General features: G+C 40.0%; 1 protein-coding gene and 1 long non-coding RNA gene across 6 annotated transcripts in view; one reads left to right on the top strand and one right to left on the bottom strand.

Moving 5' to 3' along the window:
- GOLGA4 (golgin A4) overlaps positions 1 to 26,689 on the top strand; it is a 56,993-nt gene that overhangs the window by 10,579 nt on the left and 19,725 nt on the right. For 3 of the 5 annotated variants that reach the window (XM_081165076.1, XM_081165074.1, XM_081165075.1), the window contains 12 exons: positions 179 to 493; positions 1,335 to 1,382; positions 2,070 to 2,126; positions 6,053 to 6,151; positions 6,947 to 7,085; positions 7,859 to 8,046; positions 9,026 to 9,109; positions 9,802 to 9,949; positions 16,381 to 16,559; positions 18,465 to 18,596; positions 20,342 to 20,497; positions 22,270 to 26,471. In XM_081165076.1, the coding sequence (XP_081021202.1) occupies positions 179 to 493; positions 1,335 to 1,382; positions 2,070 to 2,126; positions 6,053 to 6,151; positions 6,947 to 7,085; positions 7,859 to 8,046; positions 9,026 to 9,109; positions 9,802 to 9,949; positions 16,381 to 16,559; positions 18,465 to 18,596; positions 20,342 to 20,497; positions 22,270 to 26,471 (5,747 nt within the window). Of the gene's footprint in view, positions 1 to 178; positions 494 to 1,334; positions 1,383 to 2,069; positions 2,127 to 4,379; positions 4,606 to 6,052; positions 6,152 to 6,946; positions 7,086 to 7,858; positions 8,047 to 9,025; positions 9,110 to 9,801; positions 9,950 to 16,380; positions 16,560 to 18,464; positions 18,597 to 20,341; positions 20,498 to 22,269; positions 26,472 to 26,689 lie in introns of those variants that run through there. The other 2 variants (XM_081165077.1, XM_081165078.1) reach the window with 2 other exon arrangements.
- Positions 336 to 4,240, bottom strand: LOC308570423. Its single transcript, XR_014001164.1, has 4 exons — positions 3,992 to 4,240; positions 2,014 to 2,171; positions 1,242 to 1,353; positions 336 to 471 (listed from the first exon to the last, which is right to left on the bottom strand). It is a non-coding gene; the product is annotated as an uncharacterized lncRNA (long non-coding RNA).

The following is a 26,689-nucleotide window of genomic DNA, read 5'->3' as shown; positions in this document are numbered from 1 at the left end:
TCATACACTGATGGAGTACTTGTACTTCATAAGCGTCAAAGAAAAGTATTTACTTTTGGAAGTACCGGTAAATTTATACTGGCAATGTAACACTTTACATGTGTGCCAGTATGTTTTGTTTGGTGTGTGTTAAGAAAATGTGGTCTAGAAACTCAGGCAATGTCTTGTGTATTCACAGCCTAGTGACGTCCAGTCTTTTGCACAGAAGATTCAGATTCGAGTTCCTTCGATGGAATCATTGTTTCGAAGCCCCTTAAAGGAAACTTTGTTCCGATCCTCTTCTAAAGAGTCTTTAGTACGGACTTCTTCAAGAGATTCCCTGAACAAACTGGACTTTGATTCTCCTGGTCCCACGTTTGATCCACCATCTGATGTGGAAAGTGAAGCAGAAGATTTGCCCGGAAATGTAGACAGCCTCCCCAAGGAACAGCTGCTGCAACGGTTGCGCAGGATGGAACGAAGTTTAGGCAGCTACAGAGGAAAATACTCAGAGGTAGGAACATATTTGAGTTTTTTAGAGAGCCATGTGAAAAACTAATGTGGGACGAACTAACTGAAGGTGAAACAAGCATTTGTTAACAGAAATTTAGGGCTCCCCCCCCCTGCAGCCTCCTTTGCCCTCCCTGTCCCTCACCCCTCCGAAGCAGGTTTAGGGTGTGCTTTGATGAAGTTTACACTCCAGTAACCAAATATATGTTAAAGTCTCAAAAGATTGTGGACTTGCAGGCCCAATTCTGAATAACTGAGTAGTTAGGCAAGGCTATATCTTGGCCCCTACCCTATTTAATATCTTTTTATCTGACCTCCCATTATTTCTTCAGAATGTAACCACTAATATCCCTTATTTAAACAATATCCCAGTTTTTTTTATTACTTTATGCAGATGATGCAGTAATTATCTCACTTTCCTCTTTGGGTTTAAAAATATTATCTAAGAGTTTCTCAAACTTTTGCTCTATTAATAACCTCAAAATTAACTATGATAAGACAAAAATTATGCAATTTACAAAGAGAGGGAACCCAAAAAATTGGATAATCAATGGATATCTAATACAAGAAGTTAAGCATTTCAATTATCTGGGAATTGTATTTAAAAATAACATGAATTGGAACACACATATCTGTGCTGCAATAGCTAAGGCTAAAGTGTGCTTTGATGTATACAGTATTATAGTATAGTAAATTCAAAATGTGTTGGTGAACATTTTCATAGGGGGTGAGAAACAATAAAGCTCAATGGCCTGGCTAAAGCACATTGGGTTTCACAGTAAACAGTTTGTATAGACACTTCTTCAGATACTTCTTCATTGTCAGCTGTGTTTTACGCTTTTCAGCTGGTCACTGCCTATCAAACTGTGCAAAGAGAAAAGAAAAAGCTGCAGGTAAGAAAAAAGACTTAGGATATTACCTGAACATTTTTTATAGCCTTTTCTTTGCCAGGCAACACTTTTAAGGGTGTAACTTTAAATTGTGCCCAGTACGCAACAGAGAGTCTTTAAATATGGTTGTAATCCACAGAAGTGTTCCTTTCCCCTGATGTGACTATTTCCCTGGAGTCTCCTTCAGTCAAGCTCCAATAAGCCTACTTGAAAACTAGATTCCCTGCACGCCTAAAGGCTGTTATTTCTGGCCTAAATTATTTTGCCACTGATCATGACTATCACAAAAACCTCCTGACCAGTGGCAGAACAGTGATGACAAAGACGAGTGGGAATTAGAATTGCAGTAATGTGCTTGTCTGTTTTAGGAACATTGTTAATAGGAACAATATTTTGTAAAGCTTGCAGTCTTCAGGAATTAAAAGAGATAGCACAAAATTAAACTGGAGCAAGGATTGCCAAGGAGGGAAATGTTGGAGGGATAAGGAAATTAATTCCTTAAGTTTAAGGAAGTACAAACTGCTTCGTGCTTAATTTACGTCTAGACATTTCAGATTTGTATTTTAGGGAAAATATAGCTCTTGAACCAGAGCTTGATTTTTAGTGGCAATGCAAAACAGAAATTGTTACTCACATGTAGCTTTTATGTATTCAATATTTCAAAAATCATCTTTCTCTGTTTGTTTTTAGGGAATCTTGAGCCAGAGTCAGGATAAAGCACTTCGCAGAATTGGTGAACTTCGGGAGGTAATACTTCATTTCAGTTGTGCATGTAATCTTACAACAAAAAAACTGAGAATTGAGTTTACATGATTAGCTATGTCACAGTAATAAAGCGCAGTAATAAAGAGTATTCAGGGAGTCAGCATAGGCCTTATGAAGATTTTACAAAAAGCAAATATCTTTTCTAATATCTTAGCAGTAATTCTCAGTGAATGGACACTTTCTGAAAAACTTCGCACACACAGTAGAATAATAATTGAGGCAATCAAAACAATAACTTATATTGGTATATTATAATAACTAATACATATACTTTGTAAAAGCAAATCAAATAAAATATTGATGATATTGGTATAGAAAACATGTGTAAAATAGTGAAACCACAATGACGAGGCCATTCACTGAATAAGATCAATATGCAAACAATCAGTCTTTCATAAGGTAAATAATATGTAGATCTAAAATTAAAGTATAACAGCTCAGGCCTGGCTTCAAATAAGCTTTTTTTTTTTAGGTGCAAATAATCTAGTTACTGTTTTCAAAGGTAGTATCGCAATACTGTATAAAAACTGTTTAGTGCTGGTCTATTTAAGGTCATATATACAACTGTTTAGCCAAGTCTAGTTGGAGTATTATGCATTTGGGGGGGGGGGGTTGTAACACGATCTCCCAAATTAATTGCCAGGAGACAGAACTTACGGCCATAAGGAAAGGGATCTTGAAATACGTTTTCCTTGTTTCTTCAGATGTATTCCCTAGATTGTACGTCTTGCCATTTTCACAATTTATGTTCATTTAAAGAACCATTTACTTAATCACTCCCCACTACCAGTACTTGTTTTACTGCCAGTTATCAGGCATGATGGGAGTTATAGTCCCACAACAACCGAAGGGCCACAGGTTAGCCACCCCTGCTTTGCAGTGTTATCTCCAATGGTGTCACTGATTTTGACAGTAAGTTTTCAATCAGCAGAATGGGTAGGAAAGCAGTTTCCTAGAGGTGTACTAGGGAAGGGGCAAGAGCTGAAAGACTCTTCCTCCTCCTTTTTGTGGATGGAAGACTTAGCGTCAGCTGAGATACAATCCTCAGACTCTACAAATACTGGAAAGCCAGAAATCCTTGAGTTGCTTGCCTACTTCTATTCATTTTTCTGTTATGTAAATTAAGTTGCAAATCTCTGTTCTACTGTACAAACATTATTTGCAGCTGCTTAATAAAGTTAAAGTGTTCTAGCACATCATTTTGTACACTAAAGCCCACTAATTTATTGGGACAAAGTATTTGTGAGTGCTGCAGGATTTGCAGCATTACTTATTGCAAATGCATGTACAGTGGTACCTCGGGTTACATACGCTTCAGGTTACATACGCTTCGGGTTACAGACTCTGCTAACCCAGAAATAGTGCTTCAGGTTAAGAACTTTGCTTCAGGATGAGAACAGAAATCGTGCTCCGGCGGTGCAGCAGCAGCAGCAGCTGGAGAAGGCCCCATTAGCTAAAGTGGTCTTCAGGTTAAGAACAGTTTCAGGTTAAGTACGGACCTCCGGAACGAATTAAGTACTTAACCCGAGGTACCACTGTAAATAAATCCACTTTGTATTGTGCTTTCTACCAACTGAAGAACCATTCCTTAAAGAATTATGTATTCTGTTACCGCTTAATAAATGTGAAATAAAAGTATTAAAGTTAATGCTAGCTTTGCTGATTCATGTCCCAAAGTGTTTGCAAAATTGTTAGTGTCACTTTACATTACTGATGAGTGTGTAATGGAGAATAGGTACCTAAGATAGATAATAAAAGTCCATGAACATTGGTTATTTGATTTTATCAGGTAACATTGCAATGAGATGGGATTTTCTGTTTGTTTGAGGGAGCAAATGACCACTTACTCAAAACAGCAGGGGACTCTCTATTCCCTGAACACTTTGCTCTGTTCCAGTGAAGCTGCAGCATCATTTGACATAACTGTAATAAATGTAGATGTTTATAGTTCAGGATATTTAGAAATCAAAATAATGAGCAATATGTTTAAAGTGGGACAGTGACATCAGTCACTACATAGAAAAGAATACCACAGCAGTTGTCAATATTCCTAGCTATTGGTTGACTTCAGGATATAATCTGCTGTTGAAACTAGTATGACACATTCTGCATGCAAACTGTCACAGTGATGTCACTGGGTTCCGCCTGGTTATGTTCAACTAGGTTGCCATAGCATCAGTGAACTCCTAAGGTCATGAAGTGTGCACATATTAACCAATCTAGTCGGGTAATTTTAGATGGCTGATGTGTTTAGATCAACGATAAGACAAATGATTTTAGGAGATGACTTGGCAAATACAAGATGTCGTCAGATATTGCCAAGGCCTTCCCCAGTTCTGTTCATCAATCCTTGTGGAAGCGTGTATAGCTGTTCTGTGCAGCAGTATTTATGCCTTTTAAGCCTCCTTTTTGGATTACAAGAAATTGGCCCTCTTTTTTGCCATGTGGAGTGTTAATTCAGGTATGTGTATATTTTGCAAATAGTGACTTAATATCATAACATGGTTTTTAAGCATAGAATCCAAAGCATTTCTTTCTATAAACACTCACATTTTATGAGGAAACAGCAAGAAACTAGACCTTCTAGCAGTTCTGTTCATCACATTTTTGGAATGCTGAAAAAGATTTCTCTACAGTCTTGTCAACTGGCCACAGAAATAATTGGCCTAGCCATGTGTTGTTGTTAGGTTTTTTTAGCTCTTGTGTGTTTACCATCAGGTCGCTATGCAGGAATTAATAGGTGGCATGGGGCTGTTAAAAGGAGAGTTAAAAGGGTGCTTCATAAGTTGGCAATCCTGTTGCTCTATGAACTTCATTAGAAATTAGTATGAGCTGGTTCACATTTCTTCACTGTTTGAGTAGCAAAAATCTTAATAGCTGCAGTCATGAATTTGTCACAAGAAAATCATTACCTATACACATCCGGGAGGGGATTGTAAACAGTGAAGTCAAAAGGAAATAAATGCAGAAATTTGCAGTGATAATTATAATATGAACAGTGGTCATTCACAAAAAAACACAACAAAATGAAAACCAGTTGTTTATAGTAGAGTCATTCTGGCATTGGTTGTCAACTAACATCATCATTTCAATTTCTTACCAGACTTTCAACCACACTTAGGGACTAAGTTGTAGGGCTTCAAACACTAATGTGAACACCTTGAATTGGGCCTGGAAAGAGGCAACTATTGAAGCTGCTGTATATGAGTTCTAAGTTGAACCTCAGCTGGTAATCTGGCTGTTGTATACTTTAGATCAGCTGAACTTTCCATGTCATCTTCAAGGGCAGCCCCAGGTAGAAGCAGCAATCCAGTCTTGAAGTTATCAGAGCATGGAGTATGTGGCAAGATCTCTGTCCAAAAGGAGACATAGCTGGCAAACTAGACATATCTGGAAAAAGCACTTCTAGCTACTGAGATCACCTGAACTTCCAGTGGTAATGCTAGATCCAGGAATGCCCCCAAGCTGTAGATCTAATTGTTCCAGGGGAGTGCAACCCTGTCCAGAAAAGGCAACCTCCTGGACTTGAAACCTTAGAACACATCAGACCTCAGTTTTTGCAGAATTCATTTTCAGTTCTTCAACCAACATCCAGCCCATCACTATCTCCAAGCACGGGTTTAGTACTTCACCTGCCTCTCCCAGGTAGGTGTAGAACAAAGTAGAACAAACAGAGACTTGGGTGTTATCTGTGTATTGGTGACAATTCACTCCAAATCTGTTTGCAGTTGCATATAGTTATTGAATAGCATGGGGGACAAGATGGAGCCCTGTGGGACACTACAGGAAATCTCCCTGTCTGAATGGTGTGATTGTCCACCCTTCTTACAATGTAGGGATAGCCCCCTGATTAAACAGTTTTATTATTATCAATTAGAAATATTTGCAAAATGTATGTTCTATTTAAGGAACTCCAGATGGATCAACAGGCCAAAAAACATCTTCAGGAAGAGTTCGATGCATCTTTAGAAGAAAAGGATCAACTCATCAGTGTCCTGCAGACTCAGGTATCTATGTTTGGTCAAGAGAGATGCTTCCAAAGTACCCTGGAAGAACAGTTAGTTGTCTTTTCTTACACACTGAGTGTACTAGCTTTGCCAAGAGATAGCATAATCTTTCATCTGTTTCATTCTTTCTAAGTCAGTTTCCCAATTGTTTTGTTGATGGGTTCAGGAGAGAGGAACAATTGAGGATGGAGAAAACTGCTGCTTGGTCTGCATTTTGGACCAAAATTTACACTACCTGGACGAAAGCATAGTTTGGAATGTAATTGTCCTTCGGATTATAAGCATATCAGAATCTTACTGTCATAAGCGTTGTGCAGATGTAATGGAGGGGATCTTGAGGAGGAATGGGAGGAGCTGAAGCTAGATGTCACCAGGAGAGTCCTAGCAGGATGGGAGAGGTGAAATTCAGGACCCCAAGAAGTGCCCAAGCCAGGGGAAGGGGTAGACAGCTGGATCCAGGGGAGGGACCAAGCAGGTTGACAGGGGAGTGTTCCATCCCTGTGACATCACACCTCTAGTCAGATACCTCCTGCACCCAGCGCTACCTCCTGTCACTCCCCTTAGAGTTGTTCCTCTGTGTCTCACCTGGACCCCACTCCCATCTGACCTTGTCTTCCTCCTCTGCCTGCTTCTGTCTCACTCTCCAATATGCCTCCAGTGGGCCAGCAGCTTTTCAGAAGTCTGACATTGTGCTGTAGTTCACCTGTCAGCAGCCAAGTGAACATTTTTATTATACGTTAAGAAATGGCAGACAGTAGCTGAATAAATAATTATATTACTTTGTTGGTTTTGCAGGTATCATTACTGAAACAACGATTGCAAAATGGCCAAATAAGTATTGAGTTACCTGATCCAAATGTTCAGACTCAACCAGAAGTCCAGAGTCCAACAAAAGATTTAAACACAGAGAATGCTGTGCAACCAGAGAGTCCTGGTAGGTTGGTGTATTAGAAAAAGAGTGTAAGTTTCCTGAAAATAAGATACTAACAATCTTGTGCTTTCATTTCATCAAGTTCTGTTGAATAACTATGTTTCCTAATACAGATTTCCAGTTCAGTGTTGATAGGGCTTTACAGCTGCATTTTAGATTGTTGATAAAATATTGATGTTAAGATCTCTTACTGAACATGCAGGGGATTTTAAGTACTTCCAGACCATGTTACTATGAGAGCACTACAATAGTATTCTTCATTTATTTAGTTCACATTGGCCAGTATCCAGTGCCCTTGTTCCATTAGAATTTATGCTTGTACAGCAGAAATTCCTTTTCCTCCTGCATGCACCCCTTTCTCTCTGGGAGGAGGGGCAAGATGTTGCCGAGGTAAGATGTGCTTATCAGAGCGCCGCATATTCCCTTTCAGTTACGTGACAGGGGTTTGCTTTGCTGGCTTCTCCCCCCCCCCCCCCGCTTTTGTTCTTTTTAAAATTTCTCCTATCGAAGGCAAGGTTGTTTTATGTATTCTGGCAACCCCAGATCTGCTCCAGAGGGTAGGAAGAACCTTCAGACAAGATTTAGGGAAAATATGGGCGAAGGAGAGTGGGGAGTTCTTTTGTGCAAGCGGAAATTGTTGCAGTAATGGAACCAGTGACTTAGTGCTATTTTGGATATAAACTTTACTTACCTCACACCTTTCTTCAGTCATCGTATTCAAGCGTTTTTTGTCCAGGCAATCATATTGCCCAAACATAATTTTCTGTTTGATGTAGGTGGTGATGGGGATTCTGCTAAAACTCTAGAAGCTCTTACTCAGCGAGTGAAACGTCAAGAGAACTTGCTCCATCGATGTAAAGAAACAATCCGCTCATATAAAGAGCGCTCGGTACAGCTAACCAATGAAAAAGAGGCACTTCAGGAACAACTGGATGAGAGACTTCAGGAACTAGAGAAAATAAAGGTACTGAAAAATGACTTTGTGTATCAATTCACACAAGGTCAAAATTTTCTTTGCTTAACTGATAACGCAAAAGATGCCAGATGTCACATCCTGAAACATATTATAAAATTCCTGAATGCCCAAAGTAAGGGCAAGACATGGTTTCGATTCTATTAAATGGAATAATAATAATAAAAGATGTAGACTATATGTCAGAACCTTCCAGAACTGCATATCTTAAATTGCACATTTATTATTGTGTGTGCTTATTAACCTAACTTAATTAGACTTCAAAGTAGGTTTGTTGGGTTTTTTATTTTTGTATAAGCATGCAGTGATGTTTTTATTCCGGAAGGAGAAACATGGTCCTTTAAATTTTCAGCAGAGTGAGATACTTTATGCACAATTGGGAGCAAGGCTGTAGTCCTTGTTACAATAGGAGGAACTGGATGTATTTTACTCTTTATTTTTGATCTAGTATATGCCTGAAAATTAAAATTTTAAGTGAGTTTTATACTAGCCTCCACATTATTCCTTAAGAAACTAGGAGCCTTTTTGGGCAAGGAGCATACAAGTAAAGCTTGTACCCTCAAAGTCTGTAATGTCTGATATCAGTATAACTTCAACAAGGAAACAAATATTTTCAGCCTCCTCCCTATATAACCAGCATTTAGAAGGAGCAAAAGGTATCTTAATGCAGAGGATTCCTAGAGTTGTGTGTGCTGATGTTCTCCTGTGGGGAGCTGAATAATAGTATATATTCAAGTAAGAAATACAGGCTACTCCTTGTTTCGATGGGGGTTGCTTTCCAGGTCATTGCATGCGTTGGCAGGGTAAGCCTGCATCGTTTCATCCCCTTCCCGGGCTGAGAGTGGTGTGTGCATCAGCAGTCACATGCAAAATGGTCGTTCCCTGTACTCAAATGTGAAGCTTTGGTGGGTGAGGGGAAGAGAGTTATTGCAAGATAGGTACACTGCTTATATTTTAACCTGTCTCCTAGGATCTTCATATGGCTGAGAAGACCAAGCTGATCACTCAGTTACGTGACGCCAAGAACTTGATAGAACAGCTAGAGCAAGATAAAGTAAGCAATATAGATTATTTTTAAATTCCTAAAGTATTGTACGAACAGTGCTAATTCAGGCATAAAAATTGCATGGAATTTATTTTGCCGACTGTCTTGAAAATAATTGCTAAAATGAGGATATATGAGAGAGAGCGACGCAGAGAGAGAGAGAATTGGGTGCAGACTTTTTCTTCTGTGACCAGAGCAACTCCTTCCATCCACAGAATGCTTTAGATCCAGGGGAATCCTTTCTTGGAAGGAAGGGGAGGTAACTTTTGCCAGTTCCCTTCTCCTCTGCAGCTGTCACCTCCAACACTATTCCAACAGGAAACCTCCAGAACAAATTGCATCTCTTCTCTTCTGCTGGGAGGAGCAAAGTCCATATCTAAGCCTGCTGTTTGCTCTTCTTAATGGTCTTTGACTTGTCATAGATATGGGGCTGTGCATGCACATAATCAGAGTCTGAGGGTTGTTGTTTTTTTAAGTTCCACCAGTAATCTCCAGATTGGAGATATAACCTCTTGGTTATAGTTGCTATATATTTGTCCAGTACTCGGTAGTGTTTTCTTCCTCACAATGCTTCTGCACTTTCTTCTAATGCAACAAAGAGGTGGGGGAAGTTGCATAACAGTAACTATGTCTTGTTTCTGAGTGTGTGTATGTATGTATTCACACAGCACCCTTCTTACCTGTAATTACCCATTTTATAGGGCATGGTAATAGCAGAAACCAAACGGCAAATGCATGAAACATTGGAAATGAAGGAGGAAGAAATTGCCCAGTTGCGTACTCGCGTCAAGCAGGTGGTTATGCAAGGTGAAGAGTTAAAAGAACAGAAGGAAAAGTCTGAAAAAGCTGGTAAGAAGTTGTGGTGATTGTTCCTTATCCAAGCAGGAAACATTTCTTTGGCATCATTTGTTTGCACTTTGTCACTAACTGTCGCAACACTAACACTAACTGTCCCATTTCCCTGACCCATCAAAATTAACAACACTGTTTGACTAATGGTAGTGATGGTGCCTTGTGGAACTTGGTGGAAACCTGCAGCCATCCTTGCTCTACTCCTTCCTTAATTGCTTGTACAGAAATGAAAGAGGCAATAAGTTGGCAGACAAAACAGTTCCAACATTCCTCATTTATAACATAAACATGTTAGGGGGGAAATGCTCAACCGTATCATGGAATCAGAGCTGGCTAGGATGGTCCACATAGATTTAAGCCACCTCATTTTGAATAATGTGCTTCTGCAGTGCCTTACAAGTTGAAGGAGTTAGATCAGTAAGTTTGACAGCAAGTCCTTGGCATTCAGTAATAGTCATACCAATAGCTTAAGCATGAAGTCACATGCTATGAAAAAGAGACACTCCATTCCTGCTAGTTAGTCTGACCTGATGTAGACACTGAATGGGACGCGGGTGGCGCTGTGGGTTAAACCACAGAGCCTAGGACTTGCTGATCAGAAGGTCGCGGTTCGAATCCCCGCGACGGGGTGAGCTCCCGTTGCTCTGTCCCTGCTCCTGCCAACCTAGCAGTTCGAAAGCACGTCAAAGTGCAAGTAGATAAATAGGTACCGCTCTGGCGGGAAGGTAAACGGCGTTTCTGTGCGCTGTTCTGGTTCGCCAGAAGCGGCTTAGTCATGCTGGCCACATGACCAGCATGTCCGCTGTCTGCGGACAAATGCCGGCTCCCTCGGCCAATAAAGCGAGATGAGTGCCGCAACCCCAGAGTCGGTCACGACTGGACCTAATGGTCAGGGGTCCCTTTACCTTTACCTTTAGACACTAAATGTGGGGACAACGGGAGGATCTGTCTTTTGAGACCTGGTGCAGACTATCTTCAAGCCATGTTTTTCATACTGGAAGCAGCCTTATGAATGCACTTTCTTGCCTTCTCCATCCAGAGCACTTTACCTCTTCCCTTCTCTTCCCTGTATTAACCATGGTTATGCATTACATGTGCACTAAAGCTATAGGTAACCAGGGGTGGCCAACTCCCAAGAGGCTTCGATCTACTTTCTGAATTAAAATCTGGCAGTGATCTACCCCCGTTTTTGGGGGGTTCAGCTCAAAGTTGTTGAGCTTTTCCTAGGGGAGCCAAAGTTGTTGAGTTTCTGTGGGGGGAGCCAGTGATCTACCAGTGATCTACCGGTAGATCATGATCTACCTGTTGGCCACCCCTGGGTAATTCCAAATCATATTTCTATAACCATGGATTGCAACTACTTCAAGCCATGATTTTAGACTCAGGTTTACAAAGTAATTATGGTTTGTTAACCGGTGTTGACAGTGCAGTAGAAATTGCTCATGGGAAGAGATAATGTGCAGCCATGAGGATGACTCAAATTTGCAGCAGTACAGTTTTATGCCTGTATTTTCTATGTTCTTAGTCACTCCACACATCCAACATCCTATCTCCAGATTTAGCATTTCTCTTCTCGCTTGTTAAACAGAAATAGTTGATTGTGGGGGAAATGGCAGATAAACAGAATAGAATGCAAAATGTTATCTTTTACAAATTTTTCGTTTTGATATAAAATGTTAGATTTGATATGCTTGTGTTTCTAAGTTGTTGAGAGACACAACACAGACCTACTTGTTTTGATTTTTGTGAGTCAATAGGTAGGATTGCGTTACCAGTGTGCAAATGTGATGGACAAGTCATTGCAACAAGTCTTGTAATAAATATATATAATAAAATATGCTTGGAATGCTAAACTTTGAAACTAAATGAAATAAAACCATAACAGTTCAGTTCATATGTCAGATTATTATTGCAGCTTTTCATTCTGTAATAATGAAAGTATTGTGTTAAAATCTCACTAAGCATCTTATTTTTGTGCATCCACACATGCCAATAAGTGAATCATGGTGCCTTTCCCAAGCCTTGTATGAACAGGATTGGGGTAAGGGATCTCTTACTTATATCACTCAACTGCTGCTTGCAGAGGGCTTTAGAAAGTAAATTCTGTGCTTCTCAGGCAATACCTAAAGTGAGTGCCTTCAGTTCAATGCAGTTAAATCTCTTAATGCCTTGGAATATTTGGCGTTTTACAGCTCTTGGAAATCAGTTATGATATAATAACTTGTATATTAATTTCTCATAACTCAAACTTTAGCATTATACCAGTATTCTGCACAAAACATTGTGAGGGTTTGCCAGTGTTTGGCCATGTAAAACAACCATTTCAGATAAATCCTTGTAATTGTTTTCCTTCTTTGCATAAAAGCTATTTCATTCATAGACAAGAAACTCTTTTATATATTCAGGTGCTTATTCAAAATCATTATTGGTGCAGGTTGCCTAAATGTAAGAGAATGTTGTTTTGACTAGATGATTTTTTTTGTTACAGTTCTGCACTTCCATTTCTTGCATACTTGTTGAAACAGACTAAATGAGTACTTCTTAGTCTGCATAATTTGGTTCCATGCTGCTTTCTCCTGCTTTCACCACTAGATAGTGCCATAAGTTGAAGACATCAGTTAATGTGGCATGAAAGACTTAAAAGAAAGAGGTAAAGATAGCTTTTATTGCACCAACTCTAGTTGTTTATGAACATTTGTTGCAAGCTTTTGAACCACACCTAGGTATTTCATCAGTGCAAAAGCAAGGAGTTGGCTTATGGCTGGCACTTCACTTTTTTAAAAAAATGAAGAGTGTTTTAAAAATAATTGCAAATTGTGCTCATCATTTTCCTTCACCAGTTCCATTAGAGAAAAAGGATATGTTGTTGATCTCACAGAATACCACTCTGTGGCTCATAATGATGCAACACACTCTTGTATATGGCTGCCTTCATCTTTTTTGGCGCAACATCAATTCAGTTGCCAATATTCTGCAGCCTGGTAGTGTTTCTTTTATCCCTTAGAATCCCACAGAGCGTAGTCAAATGTGATATTTTTCCCTGAAACACTCTGAGCCATGAGCTATCTCTTTGTCTGGCAAAAGTCAATTGAACCTTCTCTGAATCTTTATTTGTTAGTGCAAGGTGAGAAGCTAGGCTTTCATGTATAAAAACAGATAATTTATACTTCATCTTAAATCCCCTATAACTGATGGAGAACCTGTGTGCTCAACTTGCGTTCAACAGCTTGATAACTTGCTTTAAAACAGAGTTGGACCAGTAAAAGATACCATTCTTCTATAGCTGATTATTTCATAGATAGACCATTTTGTGGAAACCCACAAAATGCATTTTTGAGAATGTGAATGTAAGCTTGCTAGCTCAGGTGAAGCTCAACCCTTCCTTTCGCTCCTCTTCCTTATCACAAACTCCTTTTAAAAAGTGATGACAGTTTTCACAAACAGCAGATTAGGTGATAAGCATGACTTTTCACTGCACAGCTTTCTTCTGTGGAGAGAGGGGCAGTGAGGTTTTTCCCCTACTGAAGTCAGTGGGTTGGATCTAGTCTAGAGAGTTAGTTGTACTTAACTTTTTGTAGCAATTTCAATAAGGACTATTTCCTGTTGAACGATTGGGACTTGGGTTGTGACGAACCCTTTTCATTGATTGCAATAAGGACCAAGTGCAGTTAAATTAAAAGTACATCTTTTAATTTTTTTTAAAAAAATCTCTGCTGTCCTCACCTGCAGTCTGAAGGAGCACAGTCAAGAACTCTGGCTTACCATCTCATCTATTGTTTGTGGCTCGTAGCTTCAATTGCATTGGTGGCATTGCTTAGGAATGCCTTCAGCATTTGCCTTGAAAACCATTCATGTTTGCCCCAGAAAGCTACAATGTGATCAGTTCAGTGGAAGTGATTTATCATTGTGTACTTAGATTCATAGAAACACAGAATTGTAGATTTGGATGGGAACCAAAGCGTCATCTTGTCCAACCTTGTGCAGTGCAGGAATCACAGCTAAATAATCACTGACAAATTGCCACCCAACCTCTGTTTAAAAACCTCCAACGAAGGGGGAGCCCATCAACTTTGGAAGTACCCCATTCCACTGTCAAACAGCTCTTGCTTAGATTTCCTGTCAAGTGCAAATTGCAGAATATTCTCACACATTGATTACTTTGAAACAGCTATGCTAGTATAATGGGGGCGAAAAGCCACCTCTGTTTTACGATTTGGTTTTATAGCTTTGGTTTAACCAGACTCACTGAGTGAGTAAAAGGTGAACCATGGACCCCTGTTGTGTAACTTCATGAGTATACACAATCATTTGCAACTGGCACCTGCCCCTTGTATTAGAATTAGCTACCTCAAATCGTAATGTTGTGTTTCTGCTTATGTGTTAGGATGCCTGAGATGCATAAAATTTTACTTTTAGAGAACAGATTGTGTTTCTGTGAAGTGCTGCTTCTTTGTGTTTTCATGCTTGTCTAGCTTTCTTCCTGGTGTCACGTGTTTGCATTTATGGTAATATAGCTGCATGTTGCTGGGTTTCTGCATTTGAGTAGTCATTCCTAGTCTTTACTGGAAAGTTTCTGTTCTTCCTGCCTGTGGGCCTGAATATGTGTTTCTTTTTCACCCACTTTACATTTCAAAAAGCTCAAAATAAATAAATAAAATGGCCTGTGCATTTATGAACTCTGCCTTTTAGAAGGTGGCCCTTTGACACCTGAAATTCTGATTTATTGCACTATGAGGTTTCATTGCTCATCCTCCATCAGGGCTTAAGGGGAAAAGAGTGGCGTTGCAGTTGACACGCTGCTGCCACCCAAAAATAGCATTCTCATGTTGAATCATTTCCTTTCCCCCTTTATAAAATTTAGCACAGTTCTATGAATGTCTACTCAGTAGTAAGACCCATTGAATTCAGTGGAACTTACACCCAAGTATAGGATTGCAGCCTTGACAGTGCTGTGACACTGCACTAGACATTTGCAGCCATAGCCCAGTAACAGCCAATGCTACTGCATATAGATAATTCATTAAAAGACAGAGAAGATGGGCAGTGCCATATTTTTAAATGCAGTAGTGTTAATGTTTGGATTATATGGCAGGTCCTAAATTTGTCCGTTACTAGTATATGCTTATTTATGTTAGTACTTTGTGCTGAACATATGAAATGCACCTACATTTCAGTACAGTGGGATTGATAAATATGTTCTGAACTGTGCTGGAAGGCACATGGGGCCAAATCTCATGCTAATGTGGTAGAGCTAATGTGGCAACTTGATCCCCCGCCCACTACTTGAGGATTTTACTATGCCTAAGCAACAACATTGATAAAAATTCTTCAGTCATAACATTTTTTTAAATTATAAAATTATTTTTCATGTATTTAAAACAATCATCATTCCACTTTTTTATCTTAAAAAGGGACAATCCAGGCAGCTAAAACACCAACTAAATTTACATAAAAGGAAGACTAAGACAATACCAGCATATAGTCATATGCATAGTAAATAATCAGCAAGTTGCAAGATTAATTATGCACTGCCCAGACTTGGTTCACATATAACACTTATGCCAAACTGTGGCTTAGGTTAACATGAGCAAGTTTGCTGATGCACAGAGCAAAAACATCAGCTGTTTTGCTTCCCTCCTGTTGCTGCGGTAATACTGAGAGCTAAATCACCATTTGGTTTAGAATTATGTGTGAATCCAGGTTTATGGTTTGTCTCATTCCAAATAAACTATGAGTTGTAACCAGCTGTTATTTGCTTATCACTCATCGTTTCTTTGGAGACGACAACCTGTGGCTCAGATTTGCATGTAATGCCCAAGCAAACCATGACTTGGATTCTGGTAGTGCAACAGGCTCAGAGGAGGAACAAAATGGCTGTGATCTTTGCTTGTTCACACTTAGCCGTAGTTAGATTTAGTGTTATGTGCTGATGAAAGTAGTGTTCTGACCTGTCTTCTAGAGAGCTAAAACAAGGACACCAATTGAGCTGTAATGAAGTTTAAAGAAACTGTATTAAAGTTAAATGGCAGTATAGTTATTCACGGTTCTAATGCAAAGAAGCTGCTCTTAGGATTACATGAGTGCAGACATTCCAGACATTCTTATAGACTCCTGAGAATTGCTATGCAGTCATGAGTGAAAAGGGAATTTCTGTTGAATTACCTCTTCTATACAATATTCTTGTTCAATTTATTTTAAGGATTAAGAGGTTTGAAACTAAGCAGCAAGCAGAGCCCAGTCCCTTGATTTCTGAGTTTTATTTTGTTGACATGATAGTAAACGTTTGCCTTTCCAGGCTGACTTCTTGATTTCTCTTTAGCTAGGTTATTCAGTGAGAATATGGCCTACATATGGTAATTTTACTTTGTCTAGAGTTTCTGCCATGTTAAACCATACATATAACCTCTTCTTTTTCTTGTTTTCTGCAGCATTTGAAGAGCTTGAGAAGGCTCTCAGTTCAGCCCAAAGGACTGAAGAAGCACGCAAGAAACTGCAAGCAGAAATGGATGAAAGGATCAAGGCTGTAGAAAAGGCAAGCGAGGAAGAGCGTGTGAGCCTTCAACAGGAATTAACAAGGGTGAAGCAGGAGGTGGTTAATATTATGAAGGTAAATGCTAGATCTTCTGTAAGGTAAACTGCAGAGATAAGGTAACAATTCACGTTGAAATCAGAATATATCATGTTAATACTGGCAGAGGTCAATCTTCCCTTGTTGGTGGGGTGTATGGGTGAATAAAAGTGCAGTATACAGTGGAACGGGACGCAGGTGGCGCTGTGGGTTAAACCACAGAGCCTAGGACAGGGGTCTGCAACCTTTAAGACAAAAAGAGCCACTTGGACCAGTTTCTGAAGAAAAAAAAACTGGGAGCCACAAAACTCGTCATTATAAAAATAACTTTTTTGGCACTTTTTAAAAATTATTTCTTTGTTTGACCCCTCAGAATTACTCCTCCTCATAGAAATAAACGTTAAATTTACAAGTTACCTTTTTGTGTGTTTGTGTTCTTCACTCCCCTTCAAAACAGTGACCAGCATACATGCCCCCTTTCAATGCAGTGACCAGCGTACATGCCCCTTACAATGTAGCGGGTGGGAAGGTGACGTCGGGACGGTGCGTGATTAACGCACGCACCACCCCCATGCCAGTACAGCGCCCGCCACAGTGGGGAGTGTCGGGGCACACAATGCGCCTCCTCCCCTTGCTAGTATCCGCCCCGGAGCCGCGGCAAAGGTGTAAAAGAGCCACATGCGGCTCCGGAGCCGCCGGTTGCAGACCCCTGGCCTAGGACTTGCCGATCAGAAGGTCGGCGGTTCAAATTCCCGCGAGGGGGTGAGCTCCCGTTGCTCAGTCCCTGCTCCTGCCAACCTAGCAGTTTGAAAGCATGTCAAAGTGCAAGTAGATAAATAAGTACCGCTCCAGCGGGAAGGTAAATGACGTTTTCGTGCACTGCTCTGATTTGCCAGAAGTGGGTTAGTCATGCTGGCCACATGACCCGGAAGCTGTACGCCGGCTCCTTCGGCCAATAAAGCAAGATGAGCACCGCAACCCCAGAGTCAGTCACAACTGGACCTAATGGTCAGGGGTCCCTTTACCTTTACTTTTATACAGTGGAACCTCAGGTTGCGAACGTGATCCGTGTGGGAGGCACGTTCACAACCCACACTTCGGGTTGTGCGATTTGGCACTTCTGCGCATGCATACCCGTTCCGGTACTTCTGGGTTCAGCGCGGTGCGCAACCCGGAAACGCGTAACCTGAAGCGTCTGTAACCCGAGGTACCACTGTACTAAGAATCTGATAATAAATCAGTCTTGCAGCTTTACACTGTTCCATTAAAGCCTTGTTTAACACACAAAAGAATTTGTGTGTTTAATCATGCCACTTTCTCTGCTGCAGAATCAAAATATGGATAGGAATTGTTTGAATCTCTGTAAGGTAGAAAAGGTATATGGATTCTGTAGTATTGTGTTGAACCCGGCTGCTAGGCAACACCCAGAAATATATGACTAAGGTTGTAATGCTATACATTGTGTATATATGACTAAGGTTGTAATGCTTATCTGGGAGTTAACTCCATTGTATGCAGCTATTACTGCTGAGTAAATATTAATAGGATTGCACTGTTTGGCTGTAGTTCTATGCATGCATATTTTGAAGTAAGGCCCATTGGATTCAGTGGGACTTCTGAGTAAGCATAATTAGAATTGTACTCTTGAAGGCCTATTAAAAACTGAATGGGAAGATGCGAGTCATTCATAGTGCAATTCTCTGCATCTCTGCCTCTTTGAGGTGAATGGGACTTATTCCTTAGTAAATGTAGATAGAATTGCAGATGTGAACTGGAACTCTTTTGGATCTTTTATTTTCTAAAAAAAAGCACCAAATAGCATTTCTTGCAAGAAAGCAATCTGTTTAGTCATTTTTCTTCTTTATTTCATTTCTCTTTGATCAATAATATAGAAGCACCTTTGTTTCTTGGGTAACATCAGACGTGTGCCTTTCAAATTTGCAGAAATCTTCAGAAGAACGAATTACCGAACTAGAAAAGTTACATAAAAGGGAATTGGCTAGCAAAGAACAGATATTAAATGATAGATTACGGGCTCAAGACCAGGCGTTTCAGGAACAAATGAAAACAGCTCTTGTAAGTGTCTTCTTAAGAGCCAGATGGGTCTGGTGTGTGTATACCTGTGTTTGTGATGATGAATAAAACTTAAGTATGAATAGGAGAACTTGGTGCATAAAGATGCATTTGGATGTATATCTGGGAATCTACAGACCAAGTGAATAATAACACCTATTTATTTAAAATATATACATATATGCACACCACCCTTCAGCAATTTCTAAAATAAAATGCAATAAGTAAGTTCATGAAGAAGAAGAGAAGGGTTTGGATTTGATATCCCGCTTTATCACTACCCGAAGGAGTCTCAAACCGGCTAACATTCTCCTTTCGCTTCCTCCCCCACAACAAACACTCTGTGAGGTAAGTGGGGTTGAGAGACTTCAGAGAAGTGTGACTAGCCCAAGGTCACCCAGCAGCTGCATGTGGAGGAGCAGGGAAGCGAACCCGGTTCACCAGATTACAAGTCTACCACTCTTAACCACTATCAAGAACACAAAAATGCATTAAAAAGTTTGGGACAATAGAATGTTGGTGCCTGGTGTCAAAAGGAGAACAATGGAAGTAAATGGTAGGCCTCCCTGGGAGAGGAATTCTACAAATGGGGATCCCACCATTTCTTACCTCCAGAAATTTGGGGCACCTGGTGGAGGGCCTCTGAAAATGACCTCAATATACTGGCAGATTGGTATGGGACCAGTGTCCTAAACTCTAGAAGGCTTTAAAGATGAGCACCAGGATTTTCAGTTGTGCTTGGAAACTAGCAAGAAGCTAGTGCTTTCGGTATTGCTGGGATACCTTCCTGCTGACTTGTCCCAGTCAGTAGTCAGGACCCTGTACTTTGAACAAACTCAGTAGTTTTTTAAATAGTTTTCAAGGGTAACTGCACATGCAGTACATTACAGTAACCAATCCTAGATGTTCTAGACATTCCTGTTATATAAAGAGGAACTTCTGAACTTTTGACACGTTTTGGAGAGTTTGCCTATCTGTTCTAAACGCTTCCTTTTTCTTTCTCCCACAACCCTTTCTAGGTAGTTTCAGTGGCGTAGCGTGGGTTGTCAGCACCCGGGGCAAGGCAAGTAATTTGCGCCCCCTAACCCTAACCCCCAGATGTTGCGCCTGGTGCGGCCGGCCCTCCTTCACCCCCCACGCTACGCCACTGGGTAGTTTGCTTGGTTTAAACATATACCTGAAACATAATGTATGGAAATGGGTTTCCAGATAAGAGTTTCCAGACAGAACTTGTCCATATTTCATTGTGTTGTGTAACTGAAAAGGCAGTCTTTTTTATTCAGTCACCTTTACTCTAGTGTTTGCAAATGCACATATTAGTAAGCTGAACTGTGTTTGGTTGAAGGCTCCCTGTATACCATGGAACAAATGTGCTTGCATCCCTATGGATGGATAGGTAGAGTCAGGGAATTATGCTGAGGAAAGGTTACAGAGTTTAGACCCTGTTACTGTTGGCCATGCACGTATGTAAGGTTAGATAAGGACTAATAGATTAATTCTAAATCTAGATTATTGCTGCTATTTCTTCATTTTCTGCACACAGAAACTTCACTTTCAGATTCTTTACAGTTACATGAAAAATATAAAATTATAAGGTTCTTCGTGGACTTTTAATCAGTTTGTGTGATATCCACTTTTTAAAAAAGATGTACGAGCAAGAATTAAAATAGATAATACTCCTAGTGCTGCTGATAGATCAATGACTTTATGGTACTTTCTTTTTTAAAAAGTCATAATTCTTGACACAGGAAAAGTGCCAGAGTGAACACCTACAGACTACACAAGAAAAAGAACAACAGGAATCATTAGCCCTAGAAGAACTGGAACTGCAGAAAAAAGCAATTCAGTTGGAATGTGACAAAAAACTAGAGGACATGCAGCAAGAAATAGAAACCTACAAAACCGTGAGTAAAAGATTTGGAAAATTGGACTGCTTTTTTATATTGCACAAACTAAAATGTAAATGCATATGAGGGGTATGCATACCTATAATTGCGTCTAATGGGAGAAATTTGGGGAGGGTGCTTGGCCCCAAAGGGCATGGCTGTTTTTTATTTTTATTATTATTTTTATTTATTACATTTTATTATTTACATGCCACCCATCTGATTGGGTTGCCCCAGCCATTCTGGGCCACTCCCAACAAAATATTTAAAAAACAGTGTGATTCATGAGAAAGATGGTGAAATCAGTTGAGGCAGACAACAAAGGGGGCAGAAACTGTGATTTGAGCCAAACATAGTGTCTCTAAATACCGTATTTTTCGCCCTATAGGACGCACTTTTTCCCCTCCAAAAATGAAGGGAAAATCTGGGTGCGTCCTATGGGGCGAATACAGGCTTTCGCTGAAGCTTGGAGAGCGAGAGGGGTCGGTGCGCACCGACCCCTCTCGCTCTCCAGGCTTCAGGAAGCTATCAGCAAGCCTGGGGAGCCCGTGAGAGTTCCCGCAGGGCTGCCTAGGCTGCGGATAGCAGCCTGCCGCCCTGCGCGCGGGGCGCCCTGAAGCAGAGCGCCCTGCGCGCTGGGCAGACATCGGCCAGCCCCACAAGCTCGGGCGACAGCGAGGAGGGGGGGAATAAAGGGGAATTTTTTTTCCTTTATTTCCCCCCAAAAAAACTAGGTGCGTCATATGGGACGGAGCGTCCTATGGGATGAAAAATACGGTAGATATGTTGCAGCAGGAGGAGAATAACCTAGCCTCATATTCCCCTGTTGCATCTTTCCTTGCCTTCCCCTTCCACATGCCTTGGTGGTCTTAGAAACAGAACATAGGAGGCATATGATGTCCATCCTTACATTAATTATCAGGATTCATGTTTGGGAGTCAGCTACACAACTTTCTCTTTGTACAAGCTACTGCTTTGTTAGGTGCCCTTTTCCAGGAGCTTTAAATTATTCGGTAGGTGAATGTGACCTTTCCTGTCTAATTCAAGAATAGCCAATCACTTAGTTCCAAGAACCTGTATACCTTGTAACCTAGGTACGTGTGCCCTAGGCCATGTGGAAGTGGGGTGGAGACACAATGTCAAAAGCAGTGTGTAAGTCTGTTGTGCTGATTTTAATCTGACATGCATCCTGTGCAGTCGATAATGCCATGCCTCTTATGCCTTTATGTACAGTTGTGGGTGATTTTACAGGGAGATGGGAGGAAAGGGCCAAATACTGCATTTTGGTACTTAACTGACCATTAGTTGGCTCTTTTGAGGAAATATTTTGTTAAGGACTTTCTTATCTTAGTCATACTTTGAAGATTCAAATTGTTCTTGTTATTATTCATTGTGATGGAATTTGAGAACCCCCTTGCTCTTTGTCTTTATTCCACTTTAATGAGAAAAGTATGTAGTGGTTCTGGAAGTTTTCCTCAGCTTTGGGTCCAGTAATATTTCCCCATTCTCCTTCTGTACATCAAGGCTATATAAAATTGGCACCTATTAAGGGTGCAATCCAGCCAAAGTTCAGCACTTTGGAGTTCCATTGATTCAAATGGGAGGCAGCGGAGCATATGTTTAACGCGCCCATCATTGGGATTTGAAAGTACTTAATTTTGAATGGATTATGTCCTAATGTTTTGAAATGTATAGCTCATAGTAATAATTTCATTAAAGTATTGTATTCAAGTAGGAGTCAGTCACAGAAAAAGGGATTGATGATATTTTTCAACCAATCTTTTTAACAGAGAATTCTAGAATTGGAAAGTTCCCTTCCAAAGTGTTCGCAGAATGACAGCCAGTTGGAGGAACTGACTACTCAAATAGAATCAGAAAACAACAGGCACAATAAAGAAATCACTGCCATGGTTGAAAAACATAGAGAAGAGCTTGAGGATGTAAAACGGCAAGAACAACAAGTTTGGACAGAAAAACTTGATACATTAACATGTCAGAAGCAGTCGGAAATGGAGAAATTGAAAATGCAGCTTGATGAAGTGACTAAAGTATTGAAAGAGAAAGAGACTCAATTTCATGGCCATATAGAAGAGATGAACGAAAAAACTTTAGAAAAGCTTGATGTGAAACAAACCGAGCTAGAAGCACTCTCTTCTGAGTTATCAGACACACTAAAAATTCGTCAGGATCTTGAACAGCGTTTGTCGATATTAAAAGATGATGCAGATAAAGCAAAGCTAGAGTTTGAGGGAAAGCTGGAGCAAGAGAAGAGCCGTCATAAGGAACAAGTTGAAACTATCTTTAAAGATAAGGAAGTCATGGAGAAAACATTCAAAGATGAAATTAGTCAACTCAAGCTACTCTTGGAAGAAAAAGAGAAATGCCAAGTGGAATTGGAAGAGCATTTGAAAACACTGAAGGGATCTCTTAGAAAGGCTGAAATTGAATGCAAAGAAAAGTCTACTGAACTAGATGGCCTTTTTCAGTCCAATGAGAGCATGGCCAGAGAACAAGCAAGCATTTACGAACAAAAGTTAATAGATTTGCAGCAAAAGCTGGGCAATGTAGACGCTGAAAAATCACGTCTTGATGAACAGATTGTAAAAACCGAAGCTGAACTGAATGAACTCAAAGCTGAATTAAAGTTTCGGATATCCGAGGTACATGATCTGAAACGTGAACTTGAGGAGCAAAAGAAAGAAAATATGCAGAAAGTGTCATCTCTGACAGAACAGCACGAATCACAGTTAAGAGATCTTAGAGAAGAGGTAAATCAGGCAAAGAGTCATTTTACTGATAAGGAAAATGAGCTTGCACAAACAAAGGGGCTATTGAATCAACAAATTGAGAAACTTGGACAGCAACTATCAGCCAAAGAGGCAGAAGTTAGTGCTTTAAAGAGTGAATATGAAATCAAATTTAAGCAACAAGAGACACAAATGGAGAAAGTTAAAGGAAAATCAAAGGAAATGCAGGAGAGATTCAAGAAGAAACTTTCAGAGCAGGAAGCAAAACTCAAAAAGGAGATGGAGAATAAACAGTTGGAATTTAGTCAGAAAGAGAAGCAATTCAATGCAAAAATGCTGGAAATGGCCCATGCCAGTTCAACTGGAATTGATGATGCTGTCTCAAAACTGGAGAAGAATCAGAAGGAACAACTAGAAAGCCTGCTTGAAGCTCACAAAAAAGAACTAGAAGAAGTTGTCCAAACCTGGGAGAAGAAGCTGAGTCAGCTGGCTGAAGAACTTGGAGAAAAGCATGAAATGGAGTTGCAAGAAAAAGATCAAGAAGTAGGAGACCTGAAACAGAAACTGGCCACCTTCAGTATTGAAAGGGAGGACAAAAATGCAGATATTACTCGGTTAAAGAATGAACAGACAGAGAGGGACAAATTGTTGAATGAGTTGCAAGAACAGCTACAGCAAACATTAGCTCAAGTGACAGTTTTGACGCAGAAAGAAACTGATTTGAAAAAGCAACTTGAGAAACTAGAGGATGACCTTAGTTTGTCTCTGAAGGAGAAGATAGAAGTCCAGGAACAGCTTAGTGAAGTAAAAGCAGTAGGAGAAAAAGAGAAGAACAAAGTTGGTGAGCTGGCAGAGAAGTTGAAAACATACGATGAACAACTCAAGGCTCTGAAATTGTCACATTCTAAAGAGTGTGAAGATTACAAGAAAAAACTGGAGGACAAACATTTGGAGCTTCAACAAAAAAAAGCGGAATTTGAGAAGTTTGCAAGGGATATAGCTACACAACTAGAGGATTACCGGCAGAAAGCAGAATCTTTCCTAGAAATAAAAATCACTGAACTGCTTGTGAAATGCAATGAAAAAATTTCTTCGGCAATTTCTAGAGTTGTACACTGTCACAATTGCACAACAAAAATAAAAGAAACAATATTAATTAAAACCTGTAAAATTCCTGACCTAGAAGCTCAACTTAAGCAAGTAAGAGAGAGTCGTGACACTTTAACCAGCCGTTTCAAAGAATCAAAACAACACTTGCAAGAAAAGGAAAACTTGATAATGTCTATGAAAGTGGATCTTGACAGACTCGTAACAGAAAAAGAGCAATTGCAAAAAGAAGGAGGACACCAGCAGGAAGCAGCAACAGAGAAAGAAACTTTCATCACACAATTGAAGAAAGAATTGTCTGAACATATTAATGCTGTCACTTCTCTGAAGGAGGAGCTAAATGAAAAGAAGGCAGAGATCGCTGATCTTAACAAGCTTGTCAGTGAGTTAAATCTCAAGCTTGAAATCGACAAATCAGAAAAAGATGCTGCCACAACTCTGTTAAACAAGCAACACAAAGAAAATCGACTTCAGCTGTTGAATGAGGTGCAAGAATTGTCTTCCAGAATTGAAACACTGAGTCAGGAAAAAGCAACTGCTCTTGAACAGGTAGACCACTGGATGAACAAGATGTCAGAGTGGAAGAAGAAAGCCCAGTCAAGATTTACACAGAATCATAACACAATTAAAGAACTACAAAACAAAGTTGAACTAAGTAATAACCAAGCTATTGAGAAAGAAGAGGAATTGAATAAAATGAAGGAAGTGTGCGATAAGCAAACCAAGCACATAGAACATTTGAAAGGCTTACTGGAACAAAAGCAGATTAGAAGAGAAAAACAAGAGTCTGATTTGGTTGCCGAGTTAAAAATCCATACAGCAAGAATTGCTGAGCTCGAAGAACACATCACTCGGAAAACAGCAGAAAACGATTCCTTAATGGACGAACTCAAAAGGCACAATGAGCAGAACAGTGAGCAAAAAGAGCTGGCACAAAAGCTTCAACAAACTCAGGTGGCAGTTATGGAAAAGGATAAAAGGCTTAAAGAGATGGAACAAGAAGTACTACTTTTTGAAAAGAAAATGCAGACCATGGAAGTTGACCTTGGGGAAAAATCAAAAGAATTTGAAGAAACAAAAGTGGCTTTAATGAAAAGCAAAGAGGAAGAATTAAAGTCTTTGGAAGAGAGGCTTACTTCAGAAACCACTGCTAAAATAGGAGACCTGAAAAAAAAGGCTGAACAAAAAATTGCTTCTATTAGGAAGCAGCTGACATCTCAAATGGAAGAAAGGGAACAGCAATATAGACAAGACATGGAACAGCAGTTAAAGCAAAAATTGCAAGACAAAGAAGACAAGATTACGTATTTAGAAGACAAAATTAGATCAATCAATTCTGAGTTAGAAAAGGAGATGATACAGAAGGTAGAAACCTTAAAAGTTTCCACAGAACAAGACAAAGTATGTGCATTAGGGAACATGCAACAGATGTATGAATTAAAAATAGATGGTTTACAAAAAGATTTATTGGAAAAGGAGAGACAGCTAAAGATGTATGACGAGGAACAAAAAGCAAGTAGTGTTTCAAAGCTAGAGGCTCAGTATCAACAAGAAGAACTCTGTAAAAAGGAGCAAGAAGACCATATGCTCATTGAAAAGCTTCAACAAGCACTTGAGGAGCAAAGTAAGAAGCATGCAGCTATCCAAGAAGAATTGAAAACCAAAGAACAAAAGGAGCAAAATATGGAGGGTATGATTAAAGACTTGCAGGAAAAGCTGCAAGAAAAGGAGGGAGAGAGGCAGTCTTTGCAACAAAAGATACACAGTTTGGATGAGACTTTAGCAAAAGAGAGAGAACGGAACAGAATTGAGATGGGAGATACTATTTCAAAACATGATGAACATTTGCAGGGACTCCGACAGCAGCTGGAGGAAAGAAATGGCCTTATAAAAGACTTGAAAGAAAGCACAGAAGAAAAGAGTAGATCAGTCCTTGAGCTTCAGAAACTGCTTGATGATCTGCACATTGAGCAAAAGGATTTGCAAGCTAAAGTGGAGGAGACTGAGCGGGAGAAACAGAAACTTGCCAAAGATGTGAGTAGGCTACAGAAGGATTTGCGCATCCTGCGGAAGGAACATCAGCAGGAGCTGGAGATAATGAAAAAAGAATCGATAGAAGAAATGGAACAAAAAATAAAGTAAGTTCTAGTAGTAGTCTGTAAAATTTCCAGTACACCTGCATGAGCAGTAACACCGTATAAAATAAGAAAAGTTGACATTACATAACTTTATGTCCAAACAATAACTGCTTGATGTAAAGGTAAATGGACCCCTGACCGTTAGGTCCAGTCGCGGATGACTCTGGGGTTGCAGCGCTCATCTCACTTTACTGGCCAAGGGATCTGGCGTACAGCTT

Source organism: Podarcis bocagei (genome assembly GCF_964188305.1).
Source record: "Podarcis bocagei genome assembly, chromosome: 12".
Lineage (NCBI taxonomy): Eukaryota > Metazoa > Chordata > Lepidosauria > Squamata > Lacertidae > Podarcis > Podarcis bocagei.
The sequence above is the reverse complement of the archived record's forward strand: the minus strand, read 5'-3'. Positions and strand labels throughout refer to the sequence as shown.